Raw genomic sequence first — 15,618 nt, 5'->3', positions numbered from 1 at the left:
TATATATATATATATATATATATATATATATATATATATGAGTGAGTGGACAAGCAAAAGAAAATGGTACTCAACACATTTAGTAGGTTCAAATAATGCCAAGATTGGCCTTGCCTGTCATCCTTTCAGGGTCAATAAAATAAGTACCAGTTGAGTACTGGGGGTCAATGTAATAAACTTACACTCTCTACCAAAATTGCTGGCCTTGTGTCAACATTTGAAACCAATATTAGAATTCTCATAACATTTTTGATAACAATTTTAATATTCTTTTGTTGTTTTTCCTTCCAACAGTTCATGCGAGGCTATACAAATATGGACTCACAGGTAAGATATAAAATGATGTACCAGATTGTTTTTTATTAAAAATGTTTCTCTCAATTTCAATACTTACTGGAAATCTATAATTTTGAGGAATGCTAATTTATTATCTAACACCTCTTTTAGACAGTCTCATCACTACTTTCTGCAACTAATATATGTCAATGTGCAATTAATGTGTAGTGTATAATCAGAATAAGTTCTCGGTTTTAGCCCCTGTTTATATCTCTTACAGTTTCCTTGGTAAGGTGTGTGTAGTGACTGTTGAAAACCTGTAACTACTGCAGATCATTCTACAGTGAACTGAGTTTTGGTTTATAATAATTATCATTTTCATTTTAATGTTCACTTTTCCATGGATGGAATTCATTGAAGAGATTTTCTATGGCCTGATGCCCTTTGTGTCATCAACTCTCACTTCTTTCGAAGCAATGTAATATTTCCTTTGGTCAAACATATTTTCACAGAAGATTAGAAATGGGAACTACTGCTTGCCTGATGGTGATGCTCATTTGCAATTATCACATGATCTCAAGACAAGGAAACTGACACATATACACATGACAGGCTTCTTTCAGTTCCCATCTACCAAATCCACTCACATGGCTCTGGCCAGCTTAGGGTTATAGCAGAAGACACTTACTCACGGTGCCCAATTGCTATGTAGCTATGTGCCAGCACAACAATCCCAACGTAACTCTAGAGCTACACTGCAAAAGTTATTTAATTGCTTGATTACTCAATCGTATCAGAGCTACAATTTTATCCCTTTTCTTTGCCCATTGCTCCTGAGAGAGTCATGGGAGTAGAGTGCTTGAGTGCTATCTCCATAGGATCCCATCATAAGCAACCATCATTACACTTTCAGGTTGGGTTTCCAAGTGTGACCAACTGAGGCTATTGATGTCAACTTAACCATCTCATTCTTGGTCTACCCCTACATCTCCTGCTCATAAGTTCAGCTTGAAAAATTTGTCTTGTGATTCTTTCCTGCAACATTCTGCAAAAGTGAAATTGTGATGGCACCTGTGCCCAGCGTCGCCTTCCTGGCACTTGTGCCGGTGGTACGTGTAAAGACATTTGAGCGAGATCGTTGCCAGTGCCGCTGGACTGGCTCCTGTGCAGGTGGCATGTAAAATACTCCATTTTGAGTGTGGCTGTTGCCAGTACCACCTGACTGGACCTTGTGCCGGTGGCACATAAAAGCACCCACTACACTCTCGGAGTGGTTGGCGTTAGGAAGGGCATCCAGCTGTAGAAACTCTGCCAAATCAGATTGGAACCTGGTGTAACCATCTGGTTCACCAGTCCTCAGTCAAATCGTCCAACCCATGCTAGCATGGAAAGCGGACGTTAAACGATAATGGTGCCTACAGTGCCAAAAAATACTGTTATCAAAACAAGCTGAATGTCCTGTCAGTCAGGCCAGAGCAGCAGAATCCAAACAGCTACCTCCAGTCGTCTCATTCTAACTAATTGTAGTCACTGTATTGAATTCTTTACTTGTCCAACAACAGGTTCCACACGGTCTTTAAAGTTATACAGTTAATGGTATCAAACATATGTCCTCATTTTCAAAGACCATTCCATATATGTTAGCTTGGAGAAATGGTTTAGAAATAATGAGATCAAAAGTATAAAAAAACACTAGACTGAGGCCTTGGTACAAATTAGGTGTAAAAATGAAGACTAAAAGCAAAAAAAGATATATCAATGTCTATAAACAGCCATTTTATTTTTGTTTTATTTACTTTATTCTCTTCTTTTTTTCTCTTCAGAAAGGTGCGAAAAAACTGGAGAAACAGGAAAGGAGACGAAAACTCTTGAAAGCGTAATTAATTTTTATTTATTTCTTGCATGTTCCATTGATAGTAAATTACAACTGTGGTGGTGTCAGTGGTGGCAGCGGTGATAGTAGTAGCAGCAGTAGCAGCAGCAGCGTCAGCAGTAGTAGTAGTAGTAGTAGTAGTAGTAGTACGGAGGGGATAATTGTTATATACAAATGAGCTCTGAACAAGGGTGTAGTTAAACTGATGTTGAATCACAATCGGTAAGCGCAATGTATTCCACTTGGGCCCAGCGACCCATTAAATCAACCCTGGAAATTCTATGCCAGAATTTTTCAACCACTCTGCAAGCTGTGGTTGTGTATATAGTGACCCCAGGACATTGCTTTACCCAGGGGACTGTGATAATACTGTCAAGACAACCCTGATAATTGTGTCATAAGTTTTTGTAGCAAGTCAAAAGAATGTCAGAATATTTAGAAAACTTGAATGTATTCAATGCACTACAACAACAAAGTACGTGTATTCCTTCGTGACAAAGGATAATACATCTGCCCATCTCTGTTTTAGAAGAATGAAAACAGCCCAAGTAGACTTTAGTAAAACTGTAGGATAAGGTAAAAAATAAGGAAGTTCTTACCTCAAGACAAACTCAGAACAGAGTACATTACCCCAACCTCTAGCCAAAAACTATTCTCCCTCAGAAATCCCTTTCACCCGTTTGTTCCCATTGACGTCCTGATGAAGAAATAGGCTGTTCAAATGTCCTGCTTCTTGACATGATATCACTTCTCCACTTCCAGTCCTGAAATCTCTCTTCACTTCTCCACAAAGATTTCAGTTTAGAATTCAGTAAGCTACCATATAAACCAAATCAAAAAATGATTAGATTATTTTGTAATTTACTTTATATTGCAGGGATATCTCTTCTACTTATAATATTCCAAATATATAAATTATGTAAAATCTGTCCGTTGAAGAACCATAGGCAAAACAAATTATAGTTTGTCAGGCTAACAACAACGGGTTAAAATTATATTATAAAGGGAGATCATTTATTCGTCAGGTTCAATAATTTGTAATTTGGTGCATTAGAGCAGAGTTAAACATAAACGGTTCTTTTGTTTATTTTTTTCTTTAGTGAAACTGATTGATTTCTATATACAGGTGAGGGATAATGTATATATATCTATATATGAGAAAGAAAGAGATAGAGAGGAATTTGATATGAGAACCAGTGTGTCAAGTGACAAAAGGATTTAAGGTGTTATACTCGAGTGTTTTGGGAAGTATTGTAGAATTTTTAATAAAGTTATAATGTAGTATTTTTGTGAAGTTACTCAGAGAAATGAAATGTAATACAGACGACACATGTTATGCATAAACAATCTTTTGGTGAAGTTTCTTGGAAACCTATTTACTCAAAGTAACCAAAATTTTAAAATCCTGGATTTTACCTCCTTCAAGCTTAATCTGTTGGGAACAGCTTCTGGCATTTTATATAACAAAAATTGTTTGCGATAATATATGATTCTCACAGCTTAAATGATGTGACCACCACACCTCATAAGGGAGCCTCAATGAGCTATCAAGGGAGCTTTTACATAGTCAGTTTACCAAAAATAGCAGCCAAATATCCTTTATTTCATACTCTTTTACTTGTTTCAGTCATTTTACTGCAGCCATATTGGGGCACTGCCTTTAGTCGAGCAAATCGACCCCAGGACTAATTCTTTGTAAGCCTAGTACTTATTCTATCGGTTTATTTTTGCCGAACCGCTAAGTTACGAGGACGTAAACACACCAGCATCAGTTGTCAAGTGATGTTGGGGGGACAAACACAGACACACAAACATATACACACACATACATACATACATATATATATATACACATATATATACGACGGGCTTCTTTCAGTTTCCATCTACCAAATTCACTCACAAGGCTTTGGTCAGCCCGAGGCTATAGTAGAAGATACTTGCCTAAAGTGCACGCAGTGGGACTGAACCCAGAACCATGTGGTTAGTAAGCAAGCTACTTACCACACAGCCACTCCTGCGCCTATCAGCAATTTTAAATAAGAAAAGAACACATTAAATTATGTAATTTTACATACTCCTACAGAGATGAGGTAGTCATGCCTGGACTACCTTTGATCACAGGTCTGTTCAGTTAGGCTTGGCTTAGGGCTTAACATCAATAACTTATTAGATGAAGAGCCAGTGAGGCTAGTAGATTAACTTTATCACTTAAGTAGGTCTTGTGGGGATTTGAATTCAGGATACAAAATCCGAAACAGACATTGCAAGACATTCAGTCTGATTTTATTACAGTTTTAACCATTCCACCTCCCTATTTTTGTATTGACTCCAAAAGTGTGAAAAGCAAGGTCAATCTTGGTAGGTTTTGAACCCAGAGCACAGAAAGTTAGAAAAAATACCACAAGGCATTCTAGCTAACACTTTAATGTCTGCCAATTTGCTGCTGTCAAATCCCTCCCTAACATCTTAAAAAAGGAAAGACACATTAGATAATGTAGTTTTAGATACAGTGTGCCTGAAAAAATAGTATGGTTTAAATGCTTTTGATCATAGGTTTCATGGATCAAGTTTGACCTAGGGTTAAACAATGACTAAAAAAAATATTTTAGAAAGATGGACTTTTTTTTTACTTTTATTTTCAAGAATTAATAACATCTGTGAGGAACGTATAAATTTAGATGAGAAGAGACAGATGGAGATTTGTGGCTTGTCGGAAGATAATCAGACCAGATTAATTAGTGGCTTTGTTGAAGTCAAGGGCAACAACTTTGGTTTTGCTCTCGTAGTATAGATAGTGGGGGCGTTGTGGAAGTCGAAGTGAAGGAAGTAGTATGTAAGAGAAGTACCATAGAAGTTGTTGCTGAATAGTTTCAGTTGTGCTTGAGCAAACAGATGGTATGTTAAGTCACATGGTGAATTCATGAGACTAATGCACAGATTTAACACATTGATTATATTGTACTTTAGTTTCTTCTCCCAGTTTTAGCTGTTTGGCATGGATTATTGCTTTTGTTACCATATTTCTGTTGAAATGCACTGCTTTTGTTTCAGTTAATTTTGGAAATAATGACTAATTAAGTAAAATAACTTTGTTATTACTAAGCTGGTGTTTGAAACATAAATTAACATGAAATATTAAGGGAAGATTTTAATTTAGATCTCTTTAAACATAAAGTTCATTTCATAGCAAAAGGGGACAGTCTTAGGGTTAAACTTTAGGTCTGTACTATTTTAATCATAATTGTGTTTTTTTTTACTTCAATTTATAAACCTTATATTGGATTCCAATATTAGCACAAAGCCAGTAATTTTAGAGGGAGGTAGCTTGTTTATTATATCAACTCCAGAGCTCAACTGGTACTTATTTTATCACCCCTAAAAGGATGAAAGGCAAAGTAAACCATGACAGGATTTGAGCTTAACCCTTTTGTTACCAACCCGGCTGAAACTGGCTCTGAAACTCTTTTGTTACCATATTTCTGTTGAGATGATCTGTGTTTCTTTCAATTACTTTAAATATAACAAAGAATTTAGTAAAATAACTTAGTTATCATTCAGCTAGTGTTAGGAACATAAATTGTGACTAAGGTTTGGTGGAAGCCCTTAGGACTCATAAGGCTGGAACTTAGCCCCATTTCTGTGGTGCATAAGTGACAGCAATTACAACACTCCCCCTGAATAGAATGCCAGTCCCTCATAATGTTAACTCTCCAGCTATTGCTGAAACTTCTTTAAGGCTCAGTGGACTGGAGCAACATGAAATGAAGTGCTTTGCTCAAAAACACAACACACCACTCAGTCCAGGAATCAAAACCATGATCTTACAGTCTTGAGTGCAACACTCTAACCACTATCCCATGCACCTAGTGGCTAAGAATCTTCACATTGTATGTGTGTATGGTGTTATTATAGCTGTTCATAACTTCACTCAATTATGTATGTATGGTGCCTTTATGCTACTTCATTCAATATTGTGTATATATAAGGTGGCGAGCTGGCAGAATCATTAGCATGCCAGGCGAAATGCTTAGCGGTATTTAGTCTGTCTTTATGTTCTGAGTTCAAATTCCGCCAAGGTCGACTTTGCCTTTCATCCTTTCGGGGTCGAAAAATTAAGTACTAGTTGCATACTGGAGTCAATCTAATCAACTGCCCCCCTCCCCAAAAGTTTTAGGCCTTGTGCCTAGAGTAGAAAAGAATATTGTGTATATGTACACCTCCCTTATCTTTACTCCATGTCTTTACACCACTCCCCAGTTTTAACATAAAATCCTTTCTACTATAGGCAAAAGGCCTGAAATTCGGGGGCAGGAGGCTAATTGATTTCATTGACACCAATACTTGGTTGGTACTTATTTTATCGACCCCCAAAAGGATAAAAGGCAAAGCTGAACTCAGAATGTTAAGACTGGTGAAATGCTGCTAAGCATTTTGCCCGGCATGCTAACAATCCTGCCAGTTTTCCACCTTAATAATAATAATAATAATAATAATAATAATAATAATAATAATAATAATGATGATAATAAGAGCAGTCAGTGAGCGCAAACCTCCACCAAAGCAACATCAATGTCCTCTCAATGATTAACCGGAGATGATTTTTAAAATGAGAATATCTGAAATAAACTTGATTCCTCTCACAAACGAGAATACTAAAAATGAACCCGACCGCTCTCAAAAATTAAGTGAAAAAATCGTTAAAATAATCCAGAATCTTTGTCTGGTACCAGATCAATTCTAAAATCTAATCAGTTTGTGCCAATCATTAGGTCAAACATCCCTGAAAGTTTCATCTGAATCCATCCAGTGGTTCTTGAGATATTTTGTCCACGGGCAAACAAACAAACAAACATGGCTGTAAACAATACCTCCACCTTCACTAAGGCAGAGGTAATAATCCTTTCTGTTATAGGCACAAGGCCTGGAATTTTGGGAAAGGGGACAGTCGATTACATCGACCCCAGCACTCAACTGGTACTTAATTTATCGATCCCGAAAGGATGAAAGGTAAGGTTGATCTCAGTGGAATTTGAACTCAGAACTAAGCATTTCATTCGGCATGCTAACGATTCTGCCAGCTCACCACCTGAATGATGATAATAATAATGGTTTCAAATTTTGCCACAACGGCAGCAATTTGGAGGGAGGGGATGAGTCAATTACCCCCCCCCCCCCTGCACTCACCTGGTATTTATTTTATTGATCCTGAAAAGATGAAAAGCAAAGTCAACCTTGGCAGAATTTGAACCCAGAATGTAGTGGCACACAAAATACCACTAAGCATTTCACCCTGCATGCTAACAATTCTGCTAGTTTGCCACCTGAATAATAATAATAATAATAATAATAATAATAATAATAATAATAATAATAACAACAACAACAACAACAACAACAACAACAACAACAACAGCAACAGCAACAGCAACAACAACAACAACAACAACAATCCTTTCTGCTACAGGTACAAGGCCTGAAGTTTTGGGTAAGGGTTATATACATCAACCCTAGTAGTATTCATCATCATCATCATCATTATTTAACATCTGCTTTCCATGCTGGCATGGGTTGGATGGTTAGATTGAAAACTGGTAAGCCAGCGTCTGCACCAGGCTCCGATCTGATTCGGCAAGGTTTCTATGGCTAGATGCCCTTCCTAATGCCAACCGCTCCAAGAGTGTAGTGGGTGCTTTCTATGTGCCACCAGCACAGGTGCCAATAACCTGAAACTGGCATAAGCCATAGTTTCGTGTTATTTTATCCCCCCCCCCCCGGGAAGGCTGAAAAGCAAAGTTGACCTCAACAGTATTCGAATTCAAAACATAAGGCCCAGCATGCTAATGATTCTGCCAGCTCACTGCCTCCACAGTTTCAACATAATATAGAATCTCAGTACATTCTTAAACATCCTTTCTGCACAATCATTTATACCACTCAAATTAAACCAGTAATTTGCATTTATACCACTCCTGACTTTACTAATCCAACAAGCCTGAGATTAGGCAAGTGCCTAATTAGTGGATTTTCTGAACCAGTGAAGTTTAGGACAAACAATGGCAAAATATATATAGACTGTATTATACTGTTGATACTGATATAATTTGCCTTTCATCCTTTCGAGGTCAATGAAATAAATACCATTCAAGCACTGGAATTGATGTAATCGACTTAATACCCTTTGTCTGTCCTTGTTTGTCCCCTCTATGTTTAGCCCCTTGTGGGCAATAAAGAAAAAAGAAACTTTAGCATGCCAGGTGAAATGCATAGTGGTATTTTATGTCTTTACGTTCTGAATTCAAATTCCACCAAGATTGACTTTGCCTTTCATCCTTTCGGGAGTCGATTAAATAAGTACCAATTACTCATTGGGGTCGATGTAATTGACTTAATCCCTTTGTCCTTGTTTGTCCCCTCTATGTCTAGCCTCCTGTGGGCAATAAAGAAATAAATATGAATGAATAAATTTTAAAAAATGGTACAATGTGCTGCTCAGGAATTGAACCGATAACCTCATAATCATGAGGCTAATGCCCTAACCATCTGGTTATATGCCTAGTGGTTAGCTTAAGTATATTCTTACTCTTCTCACTAAGCTTTAAGAGTATTCCCACCAATGCTATTTAGATCACCTTGAGTAACAAAAGTTGTGCACTACTTTTTCAAAGTTATTTGGGCATTTAATTGGTCATACTGCTTACTGCATTTGTGTATCTGCTACTTTAGAGACTATATTTTCTGTCACCCTTCCTTTGATTCCACTACACCTTTGATGTGCCCACAGTTTACACTGGGCATACCATATACAATTCCTGACTATACTTTTTCATCATCATCATCATTTAACATCTACCTTTTCCATGCTTGCATGAGCCAGATGCAATTTGCTCAGGCAGATTTTCTACAGTTGGATGCCCTTCCTGTCACCAACATTCACCTGTTTCCAAGCAAGGTAATATTTCCCCATGGCCAGACATATTTTTCACAGAAGACTGGAAACTAATAATATCGGTTGTATGATGATGATGATGCTCGTTTACAACCATCACATGATGTCAAGAGAAATGTACATACTGACACACACACGCACACATATCAACATCATCATTTAACATCCTCTTTCCATGCTGGCATGGGTTGGACAGTTTGACTGGGGACTGGCAATGTTTCTACAGCTGGATGCCCTTCCTAATGCCAACCACTCCCAGAGTGTAGTGTGTGCTTTTTACATGTCACTGGCACGAGGGCCAGCCAAGGGGCACTGACATCGATCACGTTCGGATGATGCTTTTTACGTGCCACCAGCACGGGAGCCATTCAGGGGGCACTGGCATCGACCATGTTCGGATGGTGCTTTTTACATGCCACTGGCATGGGGGTTTCATTCAGTTTCCATTTGCCAGATTCACTCATAAGGCTTTGGACAGCCTGGAGCTATAGTAGAAGTAACTTGCCCAAGGTGCCATGCAGTGGAACTGAACCTAAGAGTACATGGTTGGGAAGCCAGCTTCATACCCACACAACTGGGGCCTGCACCTCATTATTTGGCATGTTAAGCATATGACAGGGCATAATAAAAGTTGCAGAATCCTCTTTTCCTTCTTAATCCATCTCATGTCAGTGTTCGGCACAATAATACTCTATAATATTAGATATGGATAATAATTTACTGCATATTGGCTGTGGCTGTGTGGTAAGAGGCTGGCATCCTAACCACATGGTTTTAGGTTCAGTCCCACCTTGGGCTAGTGTATTCTACTGCAGCCCTGGGTTGAACAAAGTCTTGTGAGTTGATTTGGCAAATGGAAACTGAAAGAAACCTGTAGTGTGTGCGTGTGTGTGTGTTACTGTCTCCTTACCCCGACATCATGTGGTAGTTATAGATTAGTGTAATCAGCATACAAATGGTGTCCTTTCATTTCTAATGTTCTGAGAAAATATGTCTGGTCTCTGGTGATGGGAAAATATTTCCTTACTTGGAAACAAGTTAGGGTTAGCAACAGGAATGATATCCACCCTTAGAAAATCTGCCTTAACAAATTCTGTTTGAACCATGAGAGTATGGAAAAATATACGTTAAACAATGATGTTGTTGTTGATGATGATGATGATGATGATGATGATATTACCCAGAATTGACTAATTTGTGAAAGGAATTATTTTGTAGGTTACCAAAAGTCAAAAACAAGAAAACCCATAAACATTTAAAAGCTAAAATCAATGACAAAACTGATGACAGGTTTGAATATTATTATACACGTTCATGCTCACTGACCCCTCTCTATTATATGGAGACATCTTTTAATTAATGCTGCTATATATGGTCGATTATCGTCATTCAATAATTCTTTGGTATATCTATAGAGTCATTGAATACAGATGATGCCATATATAGTCATGGGCAATGCCTAATACGGTTTTGTAACTACTGTCAATAACTAATATACTGATCAGTTTGTTGCTAACACTGATGTAAATATCACAGCTGGTTATTAAAGTTACTCTGCGTGTGTGTGCGTGTGGTCACTGTTAGTGTTATTGGTATAATGTAACCCAGTACAAACTGTTACATGGTTGGGCTGTCAAAGATTACACCAATCCTCCTTGATAAGTGGTGGGGTTTCATTGGACATGCAGTATGAAAGAAAAATCTGTCAAAAGACAGGTGAACTCAGTAAAGAATGCGGCTATCCAACAGCTGAGAGTGAGAAACCCCTAGTCTTTGTTTAGACATCTCTCTAGGAGAAAGGATTTCTGAGATAAACATCCACCCCCATTGCCTCATTTTGAAACCAGAGATCTTGCTCAGGCTTGTTTCTGGACGACTTGGTTTTGAATGTGAGTCTTAGCAATATTATGCAAGCTGTTATTGGTTTTAAATTTCAGCATGAGCATTGCTTACAGCCATTGTCTTTAACATCTAGGAAAAGATAATATGTCAGTGATGATCAACCAATATGTGTGTGTGTGTATGATTCATCGCTCAAGTTTCCGATATATTGATGTAACTAACAGCCACTGGCATCAATGGTCAACATCAACAGGCTTTCAATGTTATGCTTAAAGTTTCCAAATGTTTCAGAAACTATAAAATATAATGCATTATTTTCATTTTTTTTTTTTCAAGAAGCATTGGAGGCAACTCTGAACATATTTCTGCCTTATGAAGACCTTATCAGTGAAGCACAGTCTTTTCTGTATTTGTCAGACTAATGAGGAAGGAATCTACCAGTGGCACGTAAAAAGCACCAACCAATCGTGGCCATTGCCAGCCTCCTCTGGCCCCTGTGCCGGTGGCACATAAAATGCACCCACTACACTCACGGAGTGGTTAGCATTAGGAAGGGCATCCAGCTGTAGAAGCACTGCCAAATCAGACTGGAGCCTGGTGCAGCCTCCTGGCTTCCCAGACCCTGGTCGAATCGTCCATCCCATGCTAGCATGGAAAACGGACATTAAATGATGATGATGATGATGACAAAGTGTGTGTATTCTATATATATATATACAAATAAGACCAATACCTTGTACATACACTTAGTGATTTTTTGATCGTTACATCAGCAAGTATGGTAAAATCTGTTCTTTGATGATGAGGCCATAATAAGATAAAAATATATCTGTAGTCGTCTTTTTCATTATAGCTAATATAAAAATATTTTTGTCATTTGCTAATATATTTTTACCCTTTTTGTATAAATAATTCTGTTTTGCTTTGCAATGCTTCCTACATTAAATAATATAACACTAATTCAAATATAGGTTTAAACGTATCAATATATTTTAAATATGTACACCCCCCCCCCCTGTTGTCACAAGACACCTGCTTCTATCTCTCTGCCTCTTTGTCACACTCTAACCTTTCTTCCTCGGACACAAGTTCCCTCTCCTCAAATACCCTGCCCCTCTCATAATTCCTTGTCTTGTGAGTTACTCGGTTACTCTGCCAGTGCTGGTGTCACATTAAAAGTATCCAATCCACACAGTAATGAGGCTGGTGTTTTGAAGGGCCTCCAGCTGTAAAAATCATGTCAAAACTAACTTCGCCTGTGCTAGTGCCACTTTAGAAGCATTGAGTCCACTCTGCAGAGTGGTTGGTGTTAGGAAGGGCATCCAGCTGTAAAATCCCTGCCAAAACAGACTCAGTAGCCTAAGGTAGTTTTTCTACGTGGCTGGCTCCTGTCAACCATCCTAACCATGCATGCAAGGAGATGGACATTAAATGATGATGATGACGATGGTGATGACAGGCATGGCTGTGTGGTCAAGAAGCTTGGTTTGCAGCTATGCGGTTTTGTTTCAGTCCCACTACACAGCTCCTCAGGAAAATGTCCACTATAGCTCGGGGCCAACCAATACTGTTTGAGCAAACATGACAGAAGGAAATTGTGTGAAAGCCTGTTGTGTATATGTGTGTCTTTGTTTGTCTCACTCACACACCACTTGACCACTGGTGTTGGTTTGTTTATATCCCTGTAAATTAGTGGATCGGCAAAAGGGAACGATAGAATAAGTGTAAGACTTAGAAAAATAGATCCTGGGGTCAATTTGCTTAACTAAAAACCATTCAAGGTCATACCCCAGCATGGTTGCAGCTCCGTTACTGAAACTGGTAAACTGTAAAAGATATAAATGCAACCTAAAATACTGAATTACTTTAGTCATCTTGTATAATGATTCATTTTGTAAATGTTTCAAATTCTCACCAGCAGCTGTCCGTTACTATTTCTTTATTGATAATTTTATGTGACTTTTAGGCAGATTACATGACAGTCTACAGGAATGCCAATAATCTGAAAATCAGCTGTCCTGTTGTCAGTCACATGATTCAGCAAAACATTTGCTGTCACAGCTCCAATATTAAACTACACTGGAATTAAATATGTGTTCAAGCATCATCATGTAATGTCCATTTTCCAGGCTGACATGGGCTGAATTTTGCAACAGGATGTGATGAGCTACAGATATGTATCAAGCTCTAGTGTCTGCTCTTGCATGCTTTCAATGGCTCTATGCCATTCCTAATGCCAGCCACTGTACAGTGTGTACTGAGGACTTTTTTTTTTGTTTTTCTTTTCATGGCACCAGCACTAGTGAGGTCATCAGGTTAGTTGCAGGACAAAGAAGGTACCTTCCCTTGACTGAATGTAGGTGTAGCAGGCAGGGAGGTGGCTTTATGCCTGGTGTTGAAAGGCTAAAAAGTAAGATAGAGAGACAGGAACATGTGTCTGATACTGAATTAATCCAGTTATACAAATCTAAGACTAGTTCTAAAATGTTTCAGATATATTTGAACTTGGCTTTTCACTGCATCTTGTCACAGAGAAAACAATTCTCACTTAAGATAAAAGAGTGTTAAAATATCATAGTCAACTCAGAGCACCCTCTGTTACACCGATGGAGGCATTTTGAATTTGTTTGTTCTCTTCAGCACCAGATACCAAGAGAGCCAACTCTGAGTCAATTCAGAGGCAAATCTTCTTTTATCATAAAATACGTAAATATTATTTGCTGATTGCACTTATGGGCTGTTAGGCCAGAACAAATATCTCAGTAGATTCCTGAAGCAGTCATGGAAAATATACAAACTAGGACCAGTTCGTATATGTTTGAGAGATATTTGAAGCAGTAAGGGCTTTTCGCTGTATTTTGTCATGGAGAAAAAAATTCTCATTTAGGACAAAAATATACCAGCTTCTTGACAAAGGAAGAATATACAGGGCTTCATGATCTTGGTGTATTTTCTTTAGTGACTCTTACATAGTCAGTTAGTCAGTAACCCCTTAGTAATTGCTTTAACCCTTTCGTTACTGTATTTATTTTGAGATGCTCTGTTTACTTCAATTACTTTAAATATAACAAAGAATTTAGTAAAATAAGTTAGTTATCATTCAGCTAGTGTTAGGAACAAAAATTGTGATTAAGGTTTGGTGGAAGATTTTAATTCAAAACTTATGAAAACAAGTTTCAGCTGGGTTGGTAACGAAAGGATTAAATATATAATGGAATATATATTGCCACTAACTAAAATCTTCAAATTATATCTTTTTTGTGTGTGTATTCATTGGAGATAGGAGTTTGCCTGACATACCTACATTTTGGAAGGGCGGTGAAACCAGAGTTTTTCTCCTCCTCCTCCCCATCATCATTGATTTCATCCTCTTAATGTTCATTTTACATCTCTACATGTACTTCATACAATTCTGCATCATATCAGTTGTATGGACCAAAATTCTCAAATCTCACCTACCATATTTACTTGTGTAGAATGCAAAACATTCAATACAAAAACAGGTCAGAATTGGGTGCATACCTTTTTATATAAAAGGAGGATAAATTATATGAGTGATTTTTAGATACGAAATGTGAAGATCACAATGTATTGGACATTCATTTAATAAATACAATATTTATTTTTGGGGTGAGGATCTTCATGATGTATCTCTGTTAAAAGTTGCCCTCAAACATTTGACTAAGACCACTACAAACCATGTTATACTTCATATCAGTGATTAGCACCTTAGGTATTTCACTTTTCTTGTTGCTTTTATATAGTATTACTTCTTTAGTCTCATGAAGGCACATGGCTCAGTGGTTAGAGTGCTGGGTTCACAATCATGAGGTTGTGAGTTCAATTCCTAGATTGAGCTGTGTGTTGTGTTCTTGAACTAGACACTTTATTTTATGTTGCTCCAGTTCACTCATCTGTAGAAATGAGTTGCAAAGTCACTGGTGCCAAGCTGTATTGGTCTTTGCCTTTCTCTTGGATGACATCAGAGGCATGGAGTGGGGAAGCTGGTCTGCATGGGCAACTGCTGGTCTTCCATAAACAAACAACCTTGCTCAGACTTTTGCCTCAGAGGGGAACTTTCTAGGTACAATCCCATGGTCATTCACGACCAAAGGGAGTCTTTACCCATTATCTATTTTATTTTTACCTATGGGCTTCTTTGATTAGTATTTTATTCTGATGGAATCCCATAGCTCTTCAATGATTTAAAACTAGTTTGATAGATACTTCTTTGAAAATTCTTATTTCATTTTTCACCCATTCATTTGTGATGGTTTGCAGCAGTATTCTCTGAGAGAACATGTTTCAGTTTCCAGAAGCATGTTAAACTATGACAAACATTAGAGAAAGAAACTTGACTGCTTCTTGCAATAAATACATCAAAAGCAAAATTCTTTTTTCATGGACCCTTAAACTACTCCTGTCAATCCCCAATTTACTATTTTGCTTGTGCAAACCCCCAAAACTGGGGTCTTATATAGACCCCAGTTGAAAACCACTGGTCTAACCTGTGCCATCGTCGATGACATATGTTAACTGATGGTGATAATCAGTGGTGGACTAGATCTAAAAGTATTGGTTGCCTGAAGACTAAGGGGGCTCATCCACAACTACAAGGGGGCCCACCCGCAACTACAAGGGGGCCCACCCGCGACTACAAGGGATCCCACCCGCGACT

At 38.0% G+C, this 15,618-nt stretch overlaps 1 protein-coding gene across 4 annotated transcripts in view; it reads left to right on the top strand.

The window, feature by feature from the left end:
• Nucleotides 1-15,618, top strand: part of LOC106883543 (inhibitor of nuclear factor kappa-B kinase subunit epsilon) — an 84,792-nt gene that overhangs the window by 62,243 nt on the left and 6,931 nt on the right. For 3 of the 4 annotated variants that reach the window (XM_014934584.2, XM_014934599.2, XM_014934591.2), the window contains exons 17-19: nt 295-327; nt 2,100-2,152; nt 10,317-10,388. In XM_014934584.2, the coding sequence (XP_014790070.1) occupies nt 295-327; nt 2,100-2,152; nt 10,317-10,388 (158 nt within the window). The remainder of the gene's footprint in view (nt 1-294; nt 328-2,099; nt 2,153-10,316; nt 10,389-15,618) is intronic. The other variant, XM_014934607.2, reaches the window with a different exon arrangement.

Source organism: Octopus bimaculoides, chromosome 4, assembly GCF_001194135.2.
Source record: "Octopus bimaculoides isolate UCB-OBI-ISO-001 chromosome 4, ASM119413v2, whole genome shotgun sequence".
NCBI lineage: Eukaryota > Metazoa > Mollusca > Cephalopoda > Octopoda > Octopodidae > Octopus > Octopus bimaculoides.
The sequence above is the reverse complement of the archived record's forward strand: the minus strand, read 5'-3'. Positions and strand labels throughout refer to the sequence as shown.